The sequence below is a fragment of the Phyllostomus hastatus genome, unplaced genomic scaffold (assembly GCF_019186645.2).
Source record: "Phyllostomus hastatus isolate PE091 unplaced genomic scaffold, TTU_PhHast_1.1 phas_scaffold_46, whole genome shotgun sequence".
NCBI classification, from domain to species: Eukaryota; Metazoa; Chordata; class Mammalia; order Chiroptera; family Phyllostomidae; genus Phyllostomus; species Phyllostomus hastatus.
Genome location: NW_025334032.1, coordinates 7,049,313 through 7,069,348, shown reverse-complemented (window position 1 = coordinate 7,069,348; position 20,036 = coordinate 7,049,313). Strand labels below are relative to the sequence as shown.

Genomic DNA, 20,036 nt, shown 5'->3' with positions numbered 1-20,036 from the left:
GGGGTCATGGCCTGCAATCCAGGCATGTACCCTGACTGGGAATCGAACTTGCGACACTTTGGTTCGCAGCCCACACTCAATCCACTGAGCTATGTCAGCCAGGCCTAATACACTTAATTTAACAGCAATCAACCTTTGGAGATTTCATACAATGATCAATGATATCACCATGCTTGTTACTCTTTTGGATTATTTCAGAGTTCAGCTCCAAAATAACTTGCTTTGTATAAGAATGGAATAATATGAGTGTTATTCTTGTCATAGCATCCAGAAAACAAATATTTGTAGTTAATGAGAAAAGTGGTTTATCAATATTGATATCAGAAAAATTAATTTAAAACAAATATTAGGAGTAAACAGTGTAATTAAATAATTGTAAAAGAAATGAATCCTCAGAAAAATATAGAACTCCTGAACCTTAAAATATATGAAACAAAAATTACTCAAATTACTTTAGAAAGCTAGAGAAAATCCACAATTATGGTGAAATATATTAACATATTTCTCTATTAGACTCACAGATCAGGCAGAAAGAAGAAATAATATATGAAATTTGACACCATAAAAATATTTGATCTACTGGACACAAAAAGAACACTGACCCTCACAATTTTCAAGTATAAAATGTATCCTCTACAAAGTCATAAAATAATAATTGTCAAAAAATTGATAAGGTATAGAACAAGTTCTATACCATAGCAAAAAAGATAGCAGAAAGGTACTCAGAAATTGCAAATATTAAGACAACATTCTAAATAATTTATGAGTTACAGAAGAAATCAGAATAAAAAAATCACAAAATATGTACATAAATCATGTATTAAAAATCATATATAAAAACACAAGATATAGATAAATCAGTAGAGGGAAATTTGGAGCTTAATGTATATACATTAGAGCACAGGTGGCAAACACAAGACCTATGGGCCAAATACAGCCCTCCACCTTGTTATATCCAACCCAGCACCTTGTTTCTACCCAGCGGCAGTGCCAAGCTCCTTGCCCCTAGTTAAGGAGTAGTTACATTTATACAGTCCTAAAATTACATTTGGCCTTTTGAAGGCAACTGCGAGGCTTATGTGGCCTCCAGTGAAAATGAGTTTGACATCCCCATGTTAGAGGATAATTAAAGATTAATTATTAATATGTCAAATATCAAAATCAACAAACTATAATAAAAATAACAGTAAAATTAAAGAAAGTAGGTGGGAGTAATAAAATATAAAAAACTAATAATAGAAAAGTCAAGGATGACAAAAGTGTGTTCTTTTAAAAATTAAATTGATAAGCTTTTTCCAAGGTTGAGCGTCAACAAAAAATGTAGAAAAGGAAAGAAAACAAGCAAGTAAAGTAAGTAAGTAACAAGTAAGTAAACAAGTAAGTAAAACTGTGCCAGTATTGTTACAGGAATAGCAAACTAGAGCTACAGAACAGAACAGAAAGCCCAGGAATTACCCATGTATATAAAAACAGAATTAGCACAACAAATCAGTGGAGATGAGACCATCAATAAGTGTTTTTCAGTTAATTGTCTAGGTTTAAAAAAATAAACTTATTTCTAGAGTCCCACCAGCTACTCAAAAATGAATTCCAGATGAATACAAGACCTAACCATGTAAAATGTAGCAAAATTATAAACCATTTTTAGCCATGTAAAATTGAGTTTTTTACCCTGGAGTACTTGTGGATTTCTTGACATTATCCAAAAAGTGACATCCATAAAGGAAAAAGTTTATAACTTAGATTACATTAAAATGAGAAGTTGCTAAATGATAAATGACTCATTTTATCTGAATGATAAAAGCAAAACTTTAAAAAAACCACCAAGCTAAGACTAAGAAAACATTTACAACTCAGATAACTGATAAAATAATAGTATCCAGAATGGTGATGGAAGGAGATTTGATTTGGGGTAGTGAACACACAATACAGTGTACAGATGATGTGTTGTGGAACTGTGCACCTGAAAACTGCATAATTTTGTTAACCAGTGTCACCCGAGTAAATTCAGTTTAAAAAGTGTCCATAATATATTAATAATTTCTACAAAACATCAAAAAGTAAATATTCAAATACAAAAATGAGCAATGAATGAGAACAGGCAATTCACAAAGGAAGATATGGAATCACCACTTATACATATAAAATGCTTCATCTCATTAATATTAAAACTAAATTAGATACATTTCACACACATTAAAAGGCCAAATTAAAATGTCTGATAATTTCCAGTATTAATAAGAATATAAGGAAATGGGAACTCTTGGAGGTTGCTAGTGGCAAATTTTCTTGCTTATCCTCTTTGGACAGTAACTTGATAATATATAGAAAGTGTAAAAATGCATAAATTCTGAGGCCCCAGCAATTCTTCTCCTAAAGACATACCATAGAGAAATGCTCATAGGTTTTTATGGTGACACAGAAAATGTGTATCTACTGCAACATTGTTTATAGTCCATAAACCTAAAATGAGTAACATCTGATATATTTGTACAGTGGGATACTCTATGAGTTAAAATAAAACCAGTTAGATCTAGTATCTAGTTGTACTAAACACAGTGTTCAATGAAGATAAAAAACAAACCACAAATAAGTACTTATTGGATAACATTTATATAATTTTTAAAAATTTAAAACAAATACATTTTTAGGCATTGAGACTTATATAATCAGCAAAAGTTTGAAAACATAATGAGGATGATACACCCCTGAAGGAGTGTCCTGAGCTCTGGAGGAAGAAAGGAAGAATGGTGTGTTTTATTTTTACCAAGTTTCTTGAATTATACTTCTGCTTTTATAATATATTGTAATAAAATATATTTACATGCATTTTAATGAAGTACCTATTATATAATAAAGAGTATCTGATTTTATTCAGCCAGTTTTCACAGCTGCTAATTTCTTAGAGATACAATTTCTGTGTCTTTCTACCACTTAAAAACAATTTTGCAATTGCACATAATCAGAATCAGTTTGAAAAACATGTTTAAAAACAAAATATACTTACCCAGAAGCAGCAGCACTGAGAAGCTATAATTTTGCTCAAGCATTTTCTGCTATGAAATAAAAACAAACTAATCACTATTAATGTGAAGATCCCTTTTTGAAAATTTAATCATGTAGAAAACCTTTAGATTTCCCCAAACCTGGGAAACATTCAAAGATGCCAATTGAAGGCTGCTGAGTCTGTTGTGAATCCCGTGGCCATCCTTTTTGGAAGTAATCTCAAAAACAAGTTTGAGAATTCTGACCCTGTTTATCAAACCACTACAGTATTTGAAGAATATCTTTATTTTAACCCCTAAATTAGTCTGTTTGTATCACCACCCTACGTGCAATGTCCTTGGTGTGGAGTACATAACAAAAGGCCTTTTTCTGCTTTCCTTTGTTTATTAAGGGGACGGCTCTTCTGACTGTAGATCAGAGAAGATGGGAAGATCTGAAGAGCCGACTGAAGATAGCACAGCCTCTTCATCTCCCACCTCGCCCGGGTATCAAAGATGTTCTGATTTTATTCATGTTGGGCATTAGTGTTCATGACTCCCCAGGAGTCTAAGATTTCAATTAAAATAATAATCGTAGGGCCACTAGGTGGTTGTGCATAAGTTAATATAGAAAGAGGCTCCAAACTACAGATCTCACCATAGGCTATTAAAATCAGCCACCCAAAGGTTGTGCTTCAGTGCTCTCAGGATAAGCCTTAATGGAAAAGTGAATTTTTAAATAAAATATTTGTACTTGCCTTTTCAAGATATGAGTGAAGTGTATTAAACTGAAAGAAATTGAATGATGCGGTTCTCCTTTCAATACAGACAGTGCCATGCACCATCGTTTTAAATATTCAGAGCCAGCCATTCCTGCAAAACATACAATAGATTGAGCTGTGGGGATGGGGAAATGTAATGGGTTTTATGATGAGCATTAAAGAAAATGAAACACAAGAAAGTTAATGTGACCTAGGTCTAAAATGTCCTTGCTTAAACCTTTCTTATCCAGATAATGATGGTTTCAGAGCCAAGATGTATGACATAACCCAGCATCCATTTTTTAAGAGGACGATTGCATTACTTGTCCTGGCCCAGTCGGTGCTGTTGTCTGTCAAGGTACTTTGTTTCACTCTAAGACTCTGGGAATGAATTTCTTATTCATCAGCACATCCTAGAATATTGCAAGTGGTCATATTTACTACAATCTGTGCTCTTTAGTATAAAAAATTTAAATTCACACTTGTGTTCAAATGGGAGAAATAAGGGGAACTTTTTTGTACCTGATGGATATGGGCAAAGACATGTGTGCTGTTTCCTTTCCAGTGGGATGTTGAGGACCCAGTGACTGTTCCTTTGGCAACAATGTCAGTGGTTTTCACCTTCATCTTTGTTCTAGAGGTACCTAAATGAGTCTGTGGGGTGGTGGGGATGGTGCTCATTTTAAAGTAAGTGTCCTCCTTTGATGGCATATTTCAGCTCTGTGTCCCATTGCTGCTGAAGTCATTTTATTTGGAGGGGGGTTGCACGCTTTTAGGGTATTTCCTTTTGAGGCTCTTCTGCTTAACTTGAACAAAGACTTCATTTTATATTTCGGATTTTTCTAACCACAGGAATTGCAAACTGTAGTTAGTTGCTATAACGAAATGATGGCCTGTCTAGTTATCTGATTTCAAATATTTGGGGGGAAATGCACAAACCACTGTAATTCAAGGACACAAATTGCAATGTGGTGGCAAAGGGAGTTGGTCCAGACAAGATTATTGTAATGTATGGTTCATGTCATATCACTTTCCAGGCATATTCTTCTTATCATTATTTCACTGTGTAGTGGTCAATTTTTCCCAAAATCTACTATCTTTTACTTGAGGAAGAAAAATGCCTTGTTATCAAACTGACCATAAAACAAAGACAAAACAGAGTGGAGAATATAGATGTGTTACCTACTCAGCCATTTTATACATGTGATAAATTCTTTACTTGGGTTGCTATATCCTTTAAAATAATTATGTGACTCAAGTTGATACATTTGAATATGTTTTAAACCCTCAGTCTTGACTTACTCTCTTCATTGTTTTCCCCCAGGTCACAATGAAAATCATAGCCATGTCACCTGCTGGTTTTTGGCAAAGTAGAAGAAATCGCTATGATCTGCTGGTGACGTCACTTGGTGTTGTCTGGGTGGTACTTCACTTTGCCCTTCTGGTATGTGCATAATTATTTATTTTAGTTGATACCATAATTTAATTTAAGGTAACCCTGTTTTCAGTCTCATTTCATTCCATGTCAGCCAATTTACAGATGTCAGATTAATCTTCCTAAAATCCAGCCTTGACTGAGAAGGGCCCTCACACATGCTAGTACATACACACAGAATTGTACATGTCTACACACTCACACTCTTCACACAGACAAAACCTGGCCTCTCAAAGTTCTAGAGTATTCAAACGAGTGCCTTAAAGCTCTTCTGGCTTAGCCCTCATTTTGCCAAAGGATAAAAATGAGAGAGGGCAAAAACAAATTAAGAAACCTGTCTAAATTCACATGTAAGCTAGTATCAGAAGACTCAAACCCTGTTTTCTGAGTTGAAGTGTAGCATCTGTGCCACTGCATGATAATCAGTATTTTACAGTGTGATTCTCAGGTGCTTTCCTGCTTTTTTTTCCTACTAGATCCCCAGCTACCATTTCTCTAAAGCACATCTTTCCCCATCTCTATACCTGAGTTCTCATTGCTTGGTCTAAATGCCTTCAGCCTCCATTCAATCCAAGGTCAAGCTCAAAATGTACAGCAATGAGTGTCTTTGATCATGACCTTGAGACCTGTTGTCCAATAGAAGTAAAATATGGCCACAGATATAATTTTAAATTTTCTAGAAGCCACATTTAAAATATAAAAAAGTAACAAATTTTAATTTAATAATATATTTTAAACCTGCCATACCCAAACACAGGGTGAGGCAAAAGTAGGTTACAGTTGTTTGTGTGAAAAATATTACAATAGTTAAAAAATTAATAATACAATAATAAATTCCGTGTTTTGTGTACTCACAGCTATAAACCTACTTTTGTGCCACCATGGATTATTATTTCAATATGTCAGCTATGAGGGAGAGATGTTACATGCTTTCTTCTATACAAAATATTCTATTGAATGTATTTTACATTAACAACATGTCTTGATTTAGATTCACTACATTTTTTTCTTTTTTATTAAATTATTGTTCAAGTACAGTTTTCTGTCTCTTACTCCCATCCCAGCCAACCCCCTGCAGCCCTCCTCATCTCCCTCCCATTTCCACACCCCTTAGGTTTTGTCCATGTGTCCTTTATACTTGTTCCTGTAAATCCTTCCCCTTTTCCCCTGAAATTCCCTTGCCTCTTTCCTCTGGTCAGCCTGTACTCTATTTCAGTGTCTTTGGTTATATTTTGCTTATTTGTTTTGTTGTTTAGGTTCCTGTTAAAGGTGAGATCATATGGTATTTGTCTTTCACCACCTGGCTTATTTTGCTTAGCATAAAGCTTTCCAGTTCCATCCACGCTGTTGCAAAGGGTAGGAGCTCCTTCTTTCTTTCTGCTGCATAGAATTCCATTGGGTAAATGTACCATAGTTTTTTGATCCATTCATTTACTGATGGGCACTTAATGCTGCTTCCAGCATCTAGCTATTGTAAATTGTGCTGCAATGAACATTGGGGTGCATAGGTTCTTTTGGATTGGTGTTTCAGGGTTCTTAGGATGTAATCCCAGCAGTGGAATTATTGGGTCAAAAGGCAGATCCATATTTAGTTTTCTTAGAAAATTCCATACTCTTTTCCATAGTGGTTGTGCCAGTCTGCAGTCCCACCAGCAGTGCACTAGGGTTCCCTTTATTCCACCAGTTCTCCAACACTAGTTGTTTGTTGCTTTGTTTATGATGGCAATTCTGTCTGGTGTGAAGTGGTATCTCATTGTGGTTTTAATTTGCATCTCTCTGATAGCTAGCGATATTGAACATCATTTCATGTGTCTTTGGATTTTCTGTAGGTCCTCCTTGGAGAAGTGTCTGTTCAAGTTCTTTGCCCACTTTTTAATTGGATTCCTTGTCTTCTTAGAGTACAGTCTTGTAAGTTCTTTATATATTTTGGAGATTAAACCCTTGTCTGAGGTATCATTGGCAAATATGTTTTCCCATACAGTTGGTTCTCTTTTTTTTTAATTGTATTTATTTATTTTTAGAGAGAGAAAGGAAGGAGATAGAGAGAGAAACATCAATGTGCGGTTGCTGGGGGTTATGGCCTGCAATCCAGGCATGTACCCTGGCTGGGAATCGAACCTGGGACACTTTGGTTCCCAGCCCACGCTCAATCCACCGAGCTACTCCAGCCAGGGCTACAGTTGGTTCTCTTTTAATTTTGATACTGTTTTCTTTAGCTGTGCAGAAGCTTTTTATTTTGATGAAGTCCTATTTGTTTATTCTTTCCTTTATGTCCCTTGCTCTAGGGGATATATCAGTAAAAATGTTGCTGCATGGAATATCTGAGATTTTTCTTCCTATGTTCTCCTCTAGGACTTTAATGGTGTCATGGCTTATATTTAAATCTTTTTTCTACCTTGAATTTATTTTGGTGTAAGTTGGTGACTGAGTTTCATTTTTTTCCATGTAGCTGTCCAGCTCCCCCAACACCATTTGATGAAGAAGCTATTTTTACTCCATTTTATATTGCTGCCCCCTTTGTCAAATATTAATTGACTATAAAGACTTGGGTTTATTTCTGGGCTCTCTAATCTGTTCCATTGGTCCATGTGCCCATTTTTATGCCAGTACTAGGCTGTTTTGATTACTGTGGCCTTATAATGCAGTTTGGTATAAGGTATTGTGATCCCTCCTACTTTACTCTTCTTTCTCAAAATTGCACCAACTATTCAGGGTCATTTATGGTTCCATATAAATTTTTGAAGTGTTTGTTCTATGTCTGTCAAATATGCCATTGGTACTTTAATAGGTATTGCATTGAATCTGTAAATTGCATTGAGTAGTATGGACATTTTGATGATGTTAATTCTTCCGATCCATGAACACCACATCCATGGGATATGTTTCCATTTGATTGTGTTTTCCTTAAGTCTTTCTTCAGTGTTGTGTACTTTTCTGAGTACAGGTTGTTGCGCCTGGGTCACCGGCCAGCAGTGACCACGGAACGCTGTGGATGGCTCGACGATAAACACGCGAGAAATAACAACACATGCACAGAGACAGACTAGTTTCTGTGGGGAAGTAGGGACGAAATGGCCACCCCCCCTAGTGGGGAGTGCGCTGATTTACAGTCCATACCTTCTTTTATTGGGCTCATTTTGCATAATAATTCAGGTAAAGTACAGTACTCATTAGGGGAAGTAAGGAACTATAGAAAACAAAGAACTCTGCCGGTCTATTGAGTTGGGGGGTCAAAGAGCTGTAAGACTGAGGAACAAACTAACTTCCTCCTAAGACCCTTCTCATTCAGCTGAGAGCATTCTAAACAAAGAAGGTTTCACAGTAATTTACATGTTCTTTCTTAGGCCTGATCACCCCCGGGAAATCCGCACTTCTCAATACCGAGCTGTACCACCCTGTCATTGTTTCAGGCTTAGGTGGAGCAAGGGAACTAAGGCCACCGAGAGATAAGGAGATTTTCTTCCAGACGCTGAGAACTCAGACTTTGTCAAAGCCGAGGAGTGAGGGTCCATCACCCCCCTTTTGCTGCAGCCCCCCCAAGTCCTTCTTTTGGGGGGCCTCCCAAAGTGATCGTGCCTGGCTTAGGTCGTTCCCCCCTTGGGGAATCTTACCCGTCTTTGGCTAACTGACCAAGCTTTTGGGGGTTCAGTCATGAATAAGGCAGCAGAAGCAGCATTCCTGCCAGGAAGATAAGCTTTTGTCTCCTTGCTGGCTTACGGTTCCAAGGGCGTTCCCTTAGCCTTAGCTAGGCGGGGGTTTCAGCCTCTGATACCAGTCAGGGCGGTTCCCAACAACAGGTCTTTTACCTTCTTAGTTAGGTTTATTCCTAGGTGTTTTATTTTCTTTTTGCTATATCAAATGGGATTTTTTTTCTTGATTTCTTTTTCTGATGTTTCATTGTTGGTATACCAAAATGCCTTTGATTTCTGGATATTGACTTTGTATCCCGCTGTTTTGAGAATTCATTTATTAGGTTGAGCAGCTTTTTGGCTGAGTCTATAGGATTTTCTATGTACACTATCATGTCATCTACAAACAGTGACAGTTTTGTTTCCTCATTTCTGATTTGGATGCCTTTTATTATCTTTTCTTGTCTGGTCACTGTAGCTAAAACTTCCAATACTATGTTGAATAGGAGTGGTGAAAGTGGACATCCTTGTCTTGTTCCTGATCTTAGTGGGAAAGCTCTAAGTTTTTGCCCATTGAGTATGATGTTGGCTGCAGGTCTCTCATATATGCCCTTTATTATGTTGAGGAATGTTCCCTCTATTCTCACATTGCTGAGTGTTTTTATTATAAATGGGTGCTGTACCTTATCAAATGGTTTTTCCATATCTATTGATATGATTATGTGATTTTTGTCTTTGCTTTTGTTTATGTGATGTATTACATTTACTGATTTGCGAATATTGTACCATACTTTCATCCCTGAGATGAATCCCACTTAGTCATGATGTATGATCTTTTCAATGTATTGCTGGATGTGGTTTGCCAGTATTTTGTTGAGGATTTTAGCGTCTAATTTCATCAGTGATATTGGCCTGAAGTTTTCCCTCTTTGTTGTGTCTTTATCTGGTTTTGGGATTAGGATGATGCTGGCTAAATAAAAAGAGTTTGGGAGTCTTCCATCATTTTGGATGTTTTGGAATAGTCTGTGAAGGATGCGAGTTAGCTCTTCCTTAAATGCTTTGTAGAATTCTCCTGTGAAACCATCTGGTCCAGGGCTTTTGTGTGTCAGGAGTTTTCTGATTACAGCTTCAATTTCAACTGCTGTTATTGGTCTGTTCAGGCTTTCTGTTTCTTCTTCATTGAGTTTCAGAAGATTATATTTTTCTAGAAATTTGTCCATTTCACCTAGGTTTCAAATTTCTTGGCATACAGTTCTTCATAGTAATTTCTTAGAATCCTTTGTATTTCTGTGGCATCAGTTGTAATCTCTCCTTTTTTGAGTTTTGATTGTGTTTATTTGGGTCCTCTTTCTTTCTTGATGAATCTGCTTAAAGGCTTGATGATTGTGTTTATTTTTTCAAAGACCCAGCTCCTGGATTTATTGATCCTTAGAATTGTGCCTTTATTCTCTATGTCATTAATTCTGCTCTGATCTTGGTTATTTCCTTCCTTCTACTTGCTCTGCGGTGTCTTTGTTGTTTTTCTTGAGCTCTTGTAGGCATAAGGTTAGGTTGTTTGTTTCAGATGTTTCTATTGTTTTTAGGTAGGCCTGTATTGCTATGAACTTCCCTTTCAGGACTGCCTTTGCTTTGTCCCATAAGTTTTGTTGTTGTGAGTTAATTTTCATTTGTTTCCAGAAACTTTTTGATTTCTTCTCTAATTTCATTCTTGACCCATTCATTGTTCATTGTTTAATAGCATGCTATTTAATCCCCATGATTTTGAGTGTTTTGTTGTTTTTTTTTCCTTGGGGTTGATTTCTGTGTCCCGTCTCTTATGGGCAGAGAAAATGCTTGGTATGATTTAAATTTTCTTGAATTTGTTGAGGCTTGTTTTTTGTCCTATTGTGTGGTCTATCTTTGAAAATATTCCATGTGCATTTGAAAAGAATGTGTATTTAGCTTCTTTAGGCTGAAGGGCTCTCTCTCTCTCTATATATATATATATCAGTTACGTCCATATGATCTAGGGCATTTTTCAATGCCACACTATCTTTGTTGATATTTTGTTTGGAAGATCTGTCCATTTTTGTCAGTGGAATGTTGAAATCCCCTATCATAATTGTGTTGTTGTCCATATCTTTGTTGAAGTCCTCCAAGATTTTCTTTTTGTATTTGGGTGCTCCTATGTGGGGTTGCACATATATTTACAATGTTTATGTCTACTTGATGGATTCTTCCCTTGAGTATTATGAAGTGACCTTCTGGGTCTCTCCTTATGGCCTGGTTTTTTAAGTCTATTTTGGCTGATATGAGTAGTGCTACCCCAGCTTTTTTCCCTGTCCATTTGCTTGGAAAATTTGTTTTCAACCCTTCACTTTCAGATTGTGTAGGTCTTTTGTCCTGACATGGGTCTCTTGTAGTCACCATATGGGTGGGTCATGCTTTCTTATCCATTCAGCTATTCTGTGTTTCTTGATTGGAGCATTTAATCCTTTTATGTTTAAGGTTATTATCAATAGGTACTTATTCATTGCCATTTTCATACCTGTGTTCCCCTCTCTCTCTCTTTTCTTTCCTTAAAGCAGTCCATTTAGCAACTCTTGCAGAGCTGGTTTGCTGGAGGTATATTTTTTTAGACTTGTTTTGTCTGGGAAGCTCCTTATTTCTCCTTCTATCTTGATTGAGAGCCTTGCTGGGTAAAGTTGCCTTGGTTGCAGGCCTCTGGTTCTCATTATTTGGAGTATTTCTTGCCATTCTCTTCTGCCTTGGAAGCTTTTCATTGAGAAGTCACCTGCTTACCTTATCGGGGCTCCCTTGCATGTTACTTCTTGTTTCTCCCTTGCTGCCTTTAATATTCTCTCTTTGTCTTGCAATTTTGCCATTTTAATAATGATGTGCCTTGAAGTGGGCCTCTTTGGGTTCCTCTTGTTGGGACTCTCTATGTTTCCTGGATTTGTATGACTTTTTCTCTCATCAAATTAGGGAAGTTTTCCATCATTATTTTTTCAAATAGGTTTTCTATCCCTTGCTCTTCTTCTCCTTCTGGTATCCCTATTATTATTACATTTTATATTGTCTTGCATTTCCCTTAATCCTTCTTCATTCTTTCTGAGCCTCTTTTCCTTTTCTTGTTCTTTCTTGGTGTTTTTTTCTACTTTGTCCTCCAGCTCACTGATCCAATCTTCTGCTTCATCAGTCCTGCTTTTGATTTCTTCTGTGTTCTTCAGTTCAGAAATTGTATTCTTCATTTCCTCTTGGCCCTTGTTGATAGTTTCTATTTCATTTCATGTTGATATAGTTTGCAGTGAGTCCATTGCAGTTTCTCTGTAGTTTCTGGTAATTCACTGTGAGCTCATTGAGCTTCCTGATAACCATTGTTTTGAACTCAATATCTGATAGTTGAGTTTCCTCTGTTTCATTTAGCATTCTTTCTGAGTCTTCCTCCTTTCTTTTCATTTGGGGATTGTTTATTTGTCTTCCCATTGTTTGTGAGACTCTTCTTCTTAGCCTCAGCTTCTTAAATTGATCTGTTCTAAGTTTAAAAATATGGAATGCAACATGAATTTGCATGTCATCCTTGCATAGGGGCCATACAGATCTTCTCTGTATTGTTCCAATTTTAGTATATGTGCTGTGGAAGAGAGCACCAGACTCACTACATTTCAAGTGCTCAATAATATCATGTGGCTAGTGGTTACCATGTTAGATAATGCTAGGTCTTAGTGTAGTGTTATACCATTTTTGAGCCTTATTAAGTTATTTGTCATCAATGATTCTCTGTTTCCTACTCTGAACTGAGAATATAATTTCATAATCCACATGTTCTATATGAGCATTATGAAGATCAAGAATGTGAAGTTTTTCTAACTGTAAAGATTATACCAACTGCCCTGGCTGGCGTAGCTCAGTGGATTGAGTGCGGGCTGGGAACCAAAGTGTCCCAGGTTCTATTCCCAGCCAGGGTACATTCCTGGGTTGCAGGCCATAACCCCCAGCAACCGCACATTGATGTTTCTCTCTCTCTCTCTTTCTCTCTCCCTCCATCCCTCCCTTCCCTCTCTAAAAATAAATAAATAAAAATCTAAAAAAAAGATTATACCAACCTATAACACATTATTATAAATATCTTCTTTTTTGTTAGTCTTTCTTGATCCTACCCAAAAGCAGTAATATCAGTTTCTCCCTGCTTTCTTCTATTCATTCTCTCATCCTTTGGAAAAGATTCATGGCGCACAGAACCTATTTACACATCCCAAAGGCCTTGCTTTAGTATGAAATTGCTGTGGTCAGGGAGCTTTGTGTTTTTTTCTAAGGCAATTGACACCTTCAGTGCCAAGAGCTGTGCCAAGCCCAGGTGGGCCCTCAGTCACCATGATTCATTTCCTCAAACAATAAATGTTTTTTGAGCATGATTGGCATGTAAGCCACTCTGCTAGGAATTGAGAAGGATGTAATGAGTAAAACAAAGACAGCTGCTCCTTTTGTGAACTGCACACCCTGGAAAGTTAGGTAGACATTCATTAAATACTCCCAAGTCACTGTTGGGTGTTAATCACTTCTAGAATGTAAAGCAAGAAGGTATGTATAGTAGGTTTGGAGCTAACATAAAGAGGAGGAGCAGCAAGGCCCATGATTTTATGTTTCTCTAAATTGCGGTTCAAAGGTACTAAATCCACACAGAAAAGTGAAGTAAGCCTCCTAGTTTTAAATGTCTCCAGAGAGGATATCTCATACCAAAAAGATCAACTTGCCTTTTCTTCCCCACTGCTTTTGTTCTTCTCCAAGAACCTCTGGCTTGGAAACATGCATCTTCTCCTCCACTCTGTTTTGCAGTGGACCAGAAGATGTAGTCCTTGTTCCCATTCAGAGATGATTCTGTACAGACATTCATTTCCTTGCACCTCACTGAAGATCTCACCAGACCCACTTCCCAGGTGTCCATCTTATGACTGTTGTCATTGGCCTAGGCAAGAGTTCTCAAGAAAAATCACATTGTGACACCAGCTTAATGCCACATTTATTATTACAGTTATAATCAGTGGGATCTTTGTTTCTCAGATTAAGCTTTCTTATTCATAAAGCATACCAAGTCTTCTCTTGCTTTTTATCCTATATTGAATGTGTTTCTAACAGGGAAAACATCTCTGAAATCATCTTAGACTAACAGACATATAGTCAGCTGGTCTCCAGAGGTTTCTATAGACCTTCAAAGTGAAGGAACCTGACTACCAGCAATTCTTTACAACATCTGAGCTCCCTCTGCCAGGATTCCTTTACATCCCATCTCACTTGACTCCCTATGTGCATTGTTATCCTAGGTTGTTCTTGCTCCTCAAAAAAGTTAGTCACTACTTTATGTAAAAGTAAGTTTTTTAATAATTTCATGTATTTATTTTTAGAGAGAGGGGAAGGAAGGGAGAAAGAGATGGAGAGAAATATCAGTGTGTGGTGTCCTCTTGCATATCCCCTACTGGGGACCCAGCCTACAACTGAGGCATGTTCCCCAACTGGGAATTGAACCAGTGACCCTTTGCTTTGCATTCCAGCACTCAATCCAGTGAGCTGCATCAGCAAGGGTGTAAAAATAAGTTTTAAAATATAGAATTCATCTGAGCAAAGAGAGACTAAAGTTTAATTTAAGATTTGATTTTATAGCTAATATTTATTCATGAGTTTTGGCAGTGACCTTTTCAGCACCTTTTTGAGATAAATTTATTATAGGATTTTTCACATTTTATAAAACTAATTATTCAGTATATTTCACAGAAGACTCAAAATGAACAGTAGAACTGTAACAAGATCTTCTGTGCAAATTATGAGAGTCTCTCTTCTCTTTAAATTTCAGAATGCATATACCTACATGATGGGCGCATGCGTGATTGTCTTTAGGTTTTTCTCCATCTGTGGAAAGCATGTAAGTACATTGTGAAAAACAGCACCAAAGGCAGCATAAATAGCACAGATAGGAGCAATGACTAACTTTAGCTGACTTCTGGTCTTCAGTATTGTAGTTAACAAATTGCTAGATGCCATAAGTCCAAATGATTAAATTTTAATATTAAAATGAATCATTAAACATGATAGTTTATGATTCTTTTTTAGTAAATGAATCATTAAAATGATAGTTATCTTGTTATATGTTTCCTGACATGTTGCTTTATTTATTGTTCATATTTGCTAAGTAAACTCAATCATCAACTAAATATAACATATCAGGGATGAAAGCAAAAACCAGTTGTCTTTCTTAATATTTCTTTATTTTTAGTTTTTATTTTTAATAAAGTTATTTTACTGCGGTAAAAATAATCTTTAATAAATATTTATAATTCTCTGATTCCATGTTTCTTTATATTATTTATTAATGTGCATACATATGAGTACAGTCCACACATATTTTTCATTTTGAAAGTAATTTCCTTTTTTGATACTGACATTGTCATATTCATTTCATATAGCCACATAATCAACACGCTTCATATTTGATAGTATTTAGTACTTCACCATTGTTTAGGTTTGTTTTTATGAACATCCACTTGTGGAAGAATACTGAGTCTACTTGCAACAGCCCTAAAATTTATAGCCCTTATAAATTAGAAGAGAGCAAAAAAAGAAAAAGAGAACACAAGAAGAGAGAATGGAAGACTAAAAATCTTAAGATGAATTTTTATTAATTTGGTTGAAAAGACTGAATAGTTAAAAATATAAGGAGAATTTCTGTCAAAGGTTTTGTGAATAATATTCAGATTTGATGGCTAATAGGAAGCAATTCTCAAATGATATCCTGAGGGTCACTCTTATGCCAACCTACTTGAATGTTGTTTACTTCCCATGTTCTCCGCAACTTAATGAGTTGAATATGAATATTCTTTCCCTGTCTTTCTCTCCATCTCTCTCTCCATCTCCCTCTCCATCTCCATCTCCATACAGGTAACACTGAAGATGCTCCTCCTGACAGTGGTCGTCAGCATGTATAAAAGCTTCTTTATCATCGTAGGAATGTTCCTATTGCTGCTGTGTTATGCCTTTGCTGGAGTTGTTTTATTTGGTACTGTGAAATATGGAGAGAACATTAACAGGTTGGTGTGTATTTATCTTTACATTCATTTATCCAGCAAACTTTTTAGTAATGAAATCAGAATAAACATCTGAATGCTTCTTGTCTATTAGAGATGGAGGACAAGGGAGAAGCAATTAATTGGAAATTCAAACAAAATTAAAAAGGTCATTTTCTTAATTAAAAACAGTATACATGTTTACTTTACAGACAGAAAATTCAGGAATAAAATAAAAAAGAATTTATAAGTCCACTATCATGCAAGAATAACTACTGGTGATATCCTTGTGAATTCTAGCATTTTTTCTATTCACACACTGCCAAAAAAATGATATATTATTTTTAATAAATTATTTTGAGATGACATTGGGTTTTTTCCTTTTTTTATTTTTTAGTTAAGCATGGGAAGTTAGAACCCTCAAATGGTTATCATATAAAAAACATTTTTCAAAGATGACCTTAAATTTTGTAAAAGTGTCTCATAATGTAAAAAAGAAAAATCCTTAGACCACAAATGATATATATATATATATATATATATATATATATATATATATATATGTATGTGTGTGTTGTTGCAGAGATGACTTATTTGAAACATGGCAGCTCCATCTTTCATAGCATGATCCATGTTAAAGAAAGAATCACTTTATATTTTCATAGCTTGCTCCCTCAGTTAAGATGAATGGCAAGAAATTGGTGGCACAATGCTAGGATTGGGTTATTAAGACAGCTATACTTGAGAACAAGTATAGACAATGAACAAAAAGAGGGTGTAACCTTTCAAAATGGTTACTTAGCAACCAAATTTACTCCAAAATTCACCTGTTTGGGTGGTGACAAACCTTACTACTTTATGACAACTATATTATTCACATTCTGTTTTTTTTCCTTAAATTAGGCATGCAAACTTCTCTTCAGCTGGCAAAGCAATTACTGTGCTCTTCCGAATTGTCACAGGTGAAGACTGGAACAAGATTATGCATGATTGTATGGTAAATATCTCATTATCATTAACAGTGTCTCACCTTAGAATCAGGTGAAACTCGTTGGCCATGCAACATTGGCTGTATCTTTATTCACACCAAGACTTTGTGTACAAAACACATATCCTGATCTTTAAGTCCATAAAATTGCTTCTTTTTTGCATTACAATGTATGGACATGCAAAAAGACTACCCAGTGAACTCAACTTGACCTATTGTAGTTCCATTCAATAAATATATACTATATGGGCATTGTTCTGTCCTTTCACCTTCAATGTTTTGGTAGTCAAGTACAAACTGGAATTCTGCTTCTTTAATTCAATTTATTCAACAGATATTCACTGAATTCCCTGGTTTGTATTGAGCATACTGAGTGCCAGGGCTTCAGTGATTCCAAAGCATCCTCAAGGAGCTCAAGTAAAGGGCTCTGAGCTACACTCTTTTTTTCTAGGCTACTTCATCATTCTTCAGATATCACTTTAAACATCAGTTCATTAAGCAATCCTTCTTTATGCTAAGACTACCAGTTATATGTTTTATAGCACCTTACATTTCTCTTTTGTAGTTTGTATTACAACTATCAGGAATTATTAGGTTGATTTGTTTATTTCATCTCCTTACTCTCCAGACCAATGTTGTTCAAAAGAAATTTCTATAATGATGGCCATCTGCACTGTCCAATTCATTAGCCACTACCTTCATGTGGTTATTGAGCACTTGATATGTGACCAGTTAAAATAAGGAACTGAATTTTAAATTATATTATGGTTAATGAACATAAATTTAAATTTATAGTTAGTGGCTACTGTGTTGGACTGCACAGCTCTAGACTGTCAGCAACATGAAGGAGGGACAGGGTCTTTGTCTTGCTTACCAGTCTGTCCCCAACACTAGGAAGAAACCTAGTACCTAGCAGGAACTTTATATATGAGTTAATTTGGATACATAGTATATAATACTAGACATAATTAAATAAACTCAAAATACAGAATAAGCAGAATACCATGGAAATGCAGAAGAATGAGCTAGTCTGTCTGGCTAAAAGAAACCAGAAGGTTCCCTTAGAGGTAGGTGTTGGCATGTTATTGAGTCAGGAATGTTGTAACATCTCCTAATGGTGCTCTGGAAATAAGGATCACTGGCTTCTCCTTGCACAATTTGAATGTAAATTTCTGTGTATAACACAACCTCTTAAAATCTTTTCCTATTACTTAAGTTAGAGAAAAAATTTAAAATGTCCTTTTGTTTGACATTCTACAGTTTTCATCACAGTGACAAATTATCATTTGGGGCTAATGGAGATGGCAGAGCATCTCTTAGAGGAAACCAGTTTATTCTCATTATGCTTCTAAAGTGGCAGTGAACTTGGAATTCTAAAAGACTAAAAGCACAGTATAAATAAAATATTATTTTTTTTATTTTTGCCACAGAGAGTGTCAGTGTATGTAGCTTTTGAGAGATTATTTTGAAGTTAATTATATTTTACATGGATTAGGCATATGTTCATTAACTCAGTTAACAAAAATGTGTATTCTTTGCTGTCTCTCCCTACTCTCCCTCCCACTGCCCCACAGGTCCAGCCACCCTTTTGTACTCCAGATGAATTTACATACTGGGCAACTGACTGTGGAAATTATGCTGGGGCACTTATGTATTTCTGTTCATTCTATGTCATCATTGCCTACATCATGCTAAATCTACTTGTAGGTAAGTGATGTTCATTGCATATTTTTAATCTCTTTAAGCTCAGGTACTTATATAATTATGTATAATTTTCAAGTAATTATCCTCAGTTGCTTGGGGCAGGTGTTCCATGGCATTAATTATAAATTGTTGCGCCTCTATCCAAAAGCTAGAAAGACTTTTGAAAGGCAGTTTTAAATGACAGTTGATTGGAATTTCAATAGTTGTCATATTCATTATGATTATTAACCTGAAAAGAGTTTTCATAGATTGAGTTGAACAAATATGGGGGGAATACCCTTAGAGTCCCCAAATATTACACTTATGTTTTTGAAAGATACATGGTTTTCACCCAGCTGTGGGGCCACCCAGAACTGAAACTGACTTTTAAAAACCACCCTGGGACTCTCGACTACAAGAGAAAGCCACCTGGCATGAATATCTATATACACAGAAGTGTATGTTTATGCTCATAACCCTTGTGTTTTGGAAAGCCAGGAGCTAGAGAAATAGCTTAGTTCAAATGTAAACCTTGCCAACTTGGAAACCGTATCGAAAGCACTTAAAATTTTTGTCTTAACATGTAGCTGACAAAATTCATTATTTACAATATAGGTTTTATATTTTCTAAAAAAATGACATATTGGCATAATTGTCTAACTTCACCCTTTTTCTCTTTCTTTTAGCTATAATAGTGGAGAATTTCTCTTTGTTTTATTCCACTGAGGAGGACCAGCTTTTAAGTTACAATGATCTTCGCCACTTTCAAATCATATGGAATATGGTGGATGATAAACGAGAGGTAGGCGAGTAGATTGTCACTTCATACCCCACCCAAAAAAGACTTATTGCCACATCTCAAACATGGTATTATTGTTGGCAGTTTACATATATTGAATTTTGAATGACCATTGATGAATTGCACAAAGCTGTCATTAACCATCCAGCAGAGTATGCTAGAGGGGAGAGGGACAGAATAGTTCCCTCTCATGTCCTTTCCAACCAAGAAGGTTCTCTTCTTCAGACTTTCAGACGGTTAAGAAAGGAAACCAAGGGGGCTCTAAAGGAACAAGTTCAAATTACCAAATTGACAGTTATAATACAGATTTATGATCACCTCAACCTCAAAGCAGTCCTGATTACAACTCCAAAGGAGTTATTTAAACAATTTCTTAAAGTTGTTATTTTTTGGACTTATTATTTGACCATTTTAATAATGAAGCTTACTCAAGATTTACTAGAATTAGCCAAAGCAGCAGCAGCTTCTTCTTCGTTCTCCTCCTCTTGCCCATTGTTCAGCCTAGTAAACATTCAGGCATAGTTCTAGGCACTTGCATCAATGAACAAGATAGAAAGGTCTTCTGTTCTAATACAGGGGACAGAATTAAAGTGAGATAATAATTACTATTATTTCAAAAATCTATAAACACTTCAAAGAAGGTAATATGGTAGAGAGTCATTGGAGTCAGGGGCAGACAACTTTAGCAGGGGTGTTCCTATCTGGGAAAGTACTACTTGACCC

The 20,036-nt window shown here is 36.0% G+C and overlaps 1 protein-coding gene and 1 non-coding gene across 4 annotated transcripts in view; one reads left to right on the top strand and one right to left on the bottom strand.

Annotated features, from left to right (window-relative positions):
* The window catches only part of NALCN (sodium leak channel, non-selective), a 364,598-nt gene that overhangs the window by 322,543 nt on the left and 22,019 nt on the right, over positions 1 to 20,036 (top strand). For all 3 annotated transcript variants that reach the window (XR_006783694.1, XM_045821795.1, XM_045821794.1), the window contains 9 exons: positions 3,398 to 3,491; positions 3,997 to 4,103; positions 4,311 to 4,385; positions 5,070 to 5,189; positions 14,637 to 14,705; positions 15,719 to 15,867; positions 16,747 to 16,840; positions 18,406 to 18,538; positions 19,201 to 19,316. Coding sequence is in view for 2 of the 3 variants with exons in the window: in XM_045821795.1 (XP_045677751.1) it covers positions 3,398 to 3,491; positions 3,997 to 4,103; positions 4,311 to 4,385; positions 5,070 to 5,189; positions 14,637 to 14,705; positions 15,719 to 15,867; positions 16,747 to 16,840; positions 18,406 to 18,538; positions 19,201 to 19,316 (957 nt within the window). In the remaining variant the exon portion in view is untranslated. The remainder of the gene's footprint in view (positions 1 to 3,397; positions 3,492 to 3,996; positions 4,104 to 4,310; positions 4,386 to 5,069; positions 5,190 to 14,636; positions 14,706 to 15,718; positions 15,868 to 16,746; positions 16,841 to 18,405; positions 18,539 to 19,200; positions 19,317 to 20,036) is intronic.
* Positions 12,332 to 12,438, bottom strand: LOC123807832. The gene has a single exon (XR_006783709.1). It is a non-coding gene; the product is annotated as a U6 spliceosomal RNA (small nuclear RNA).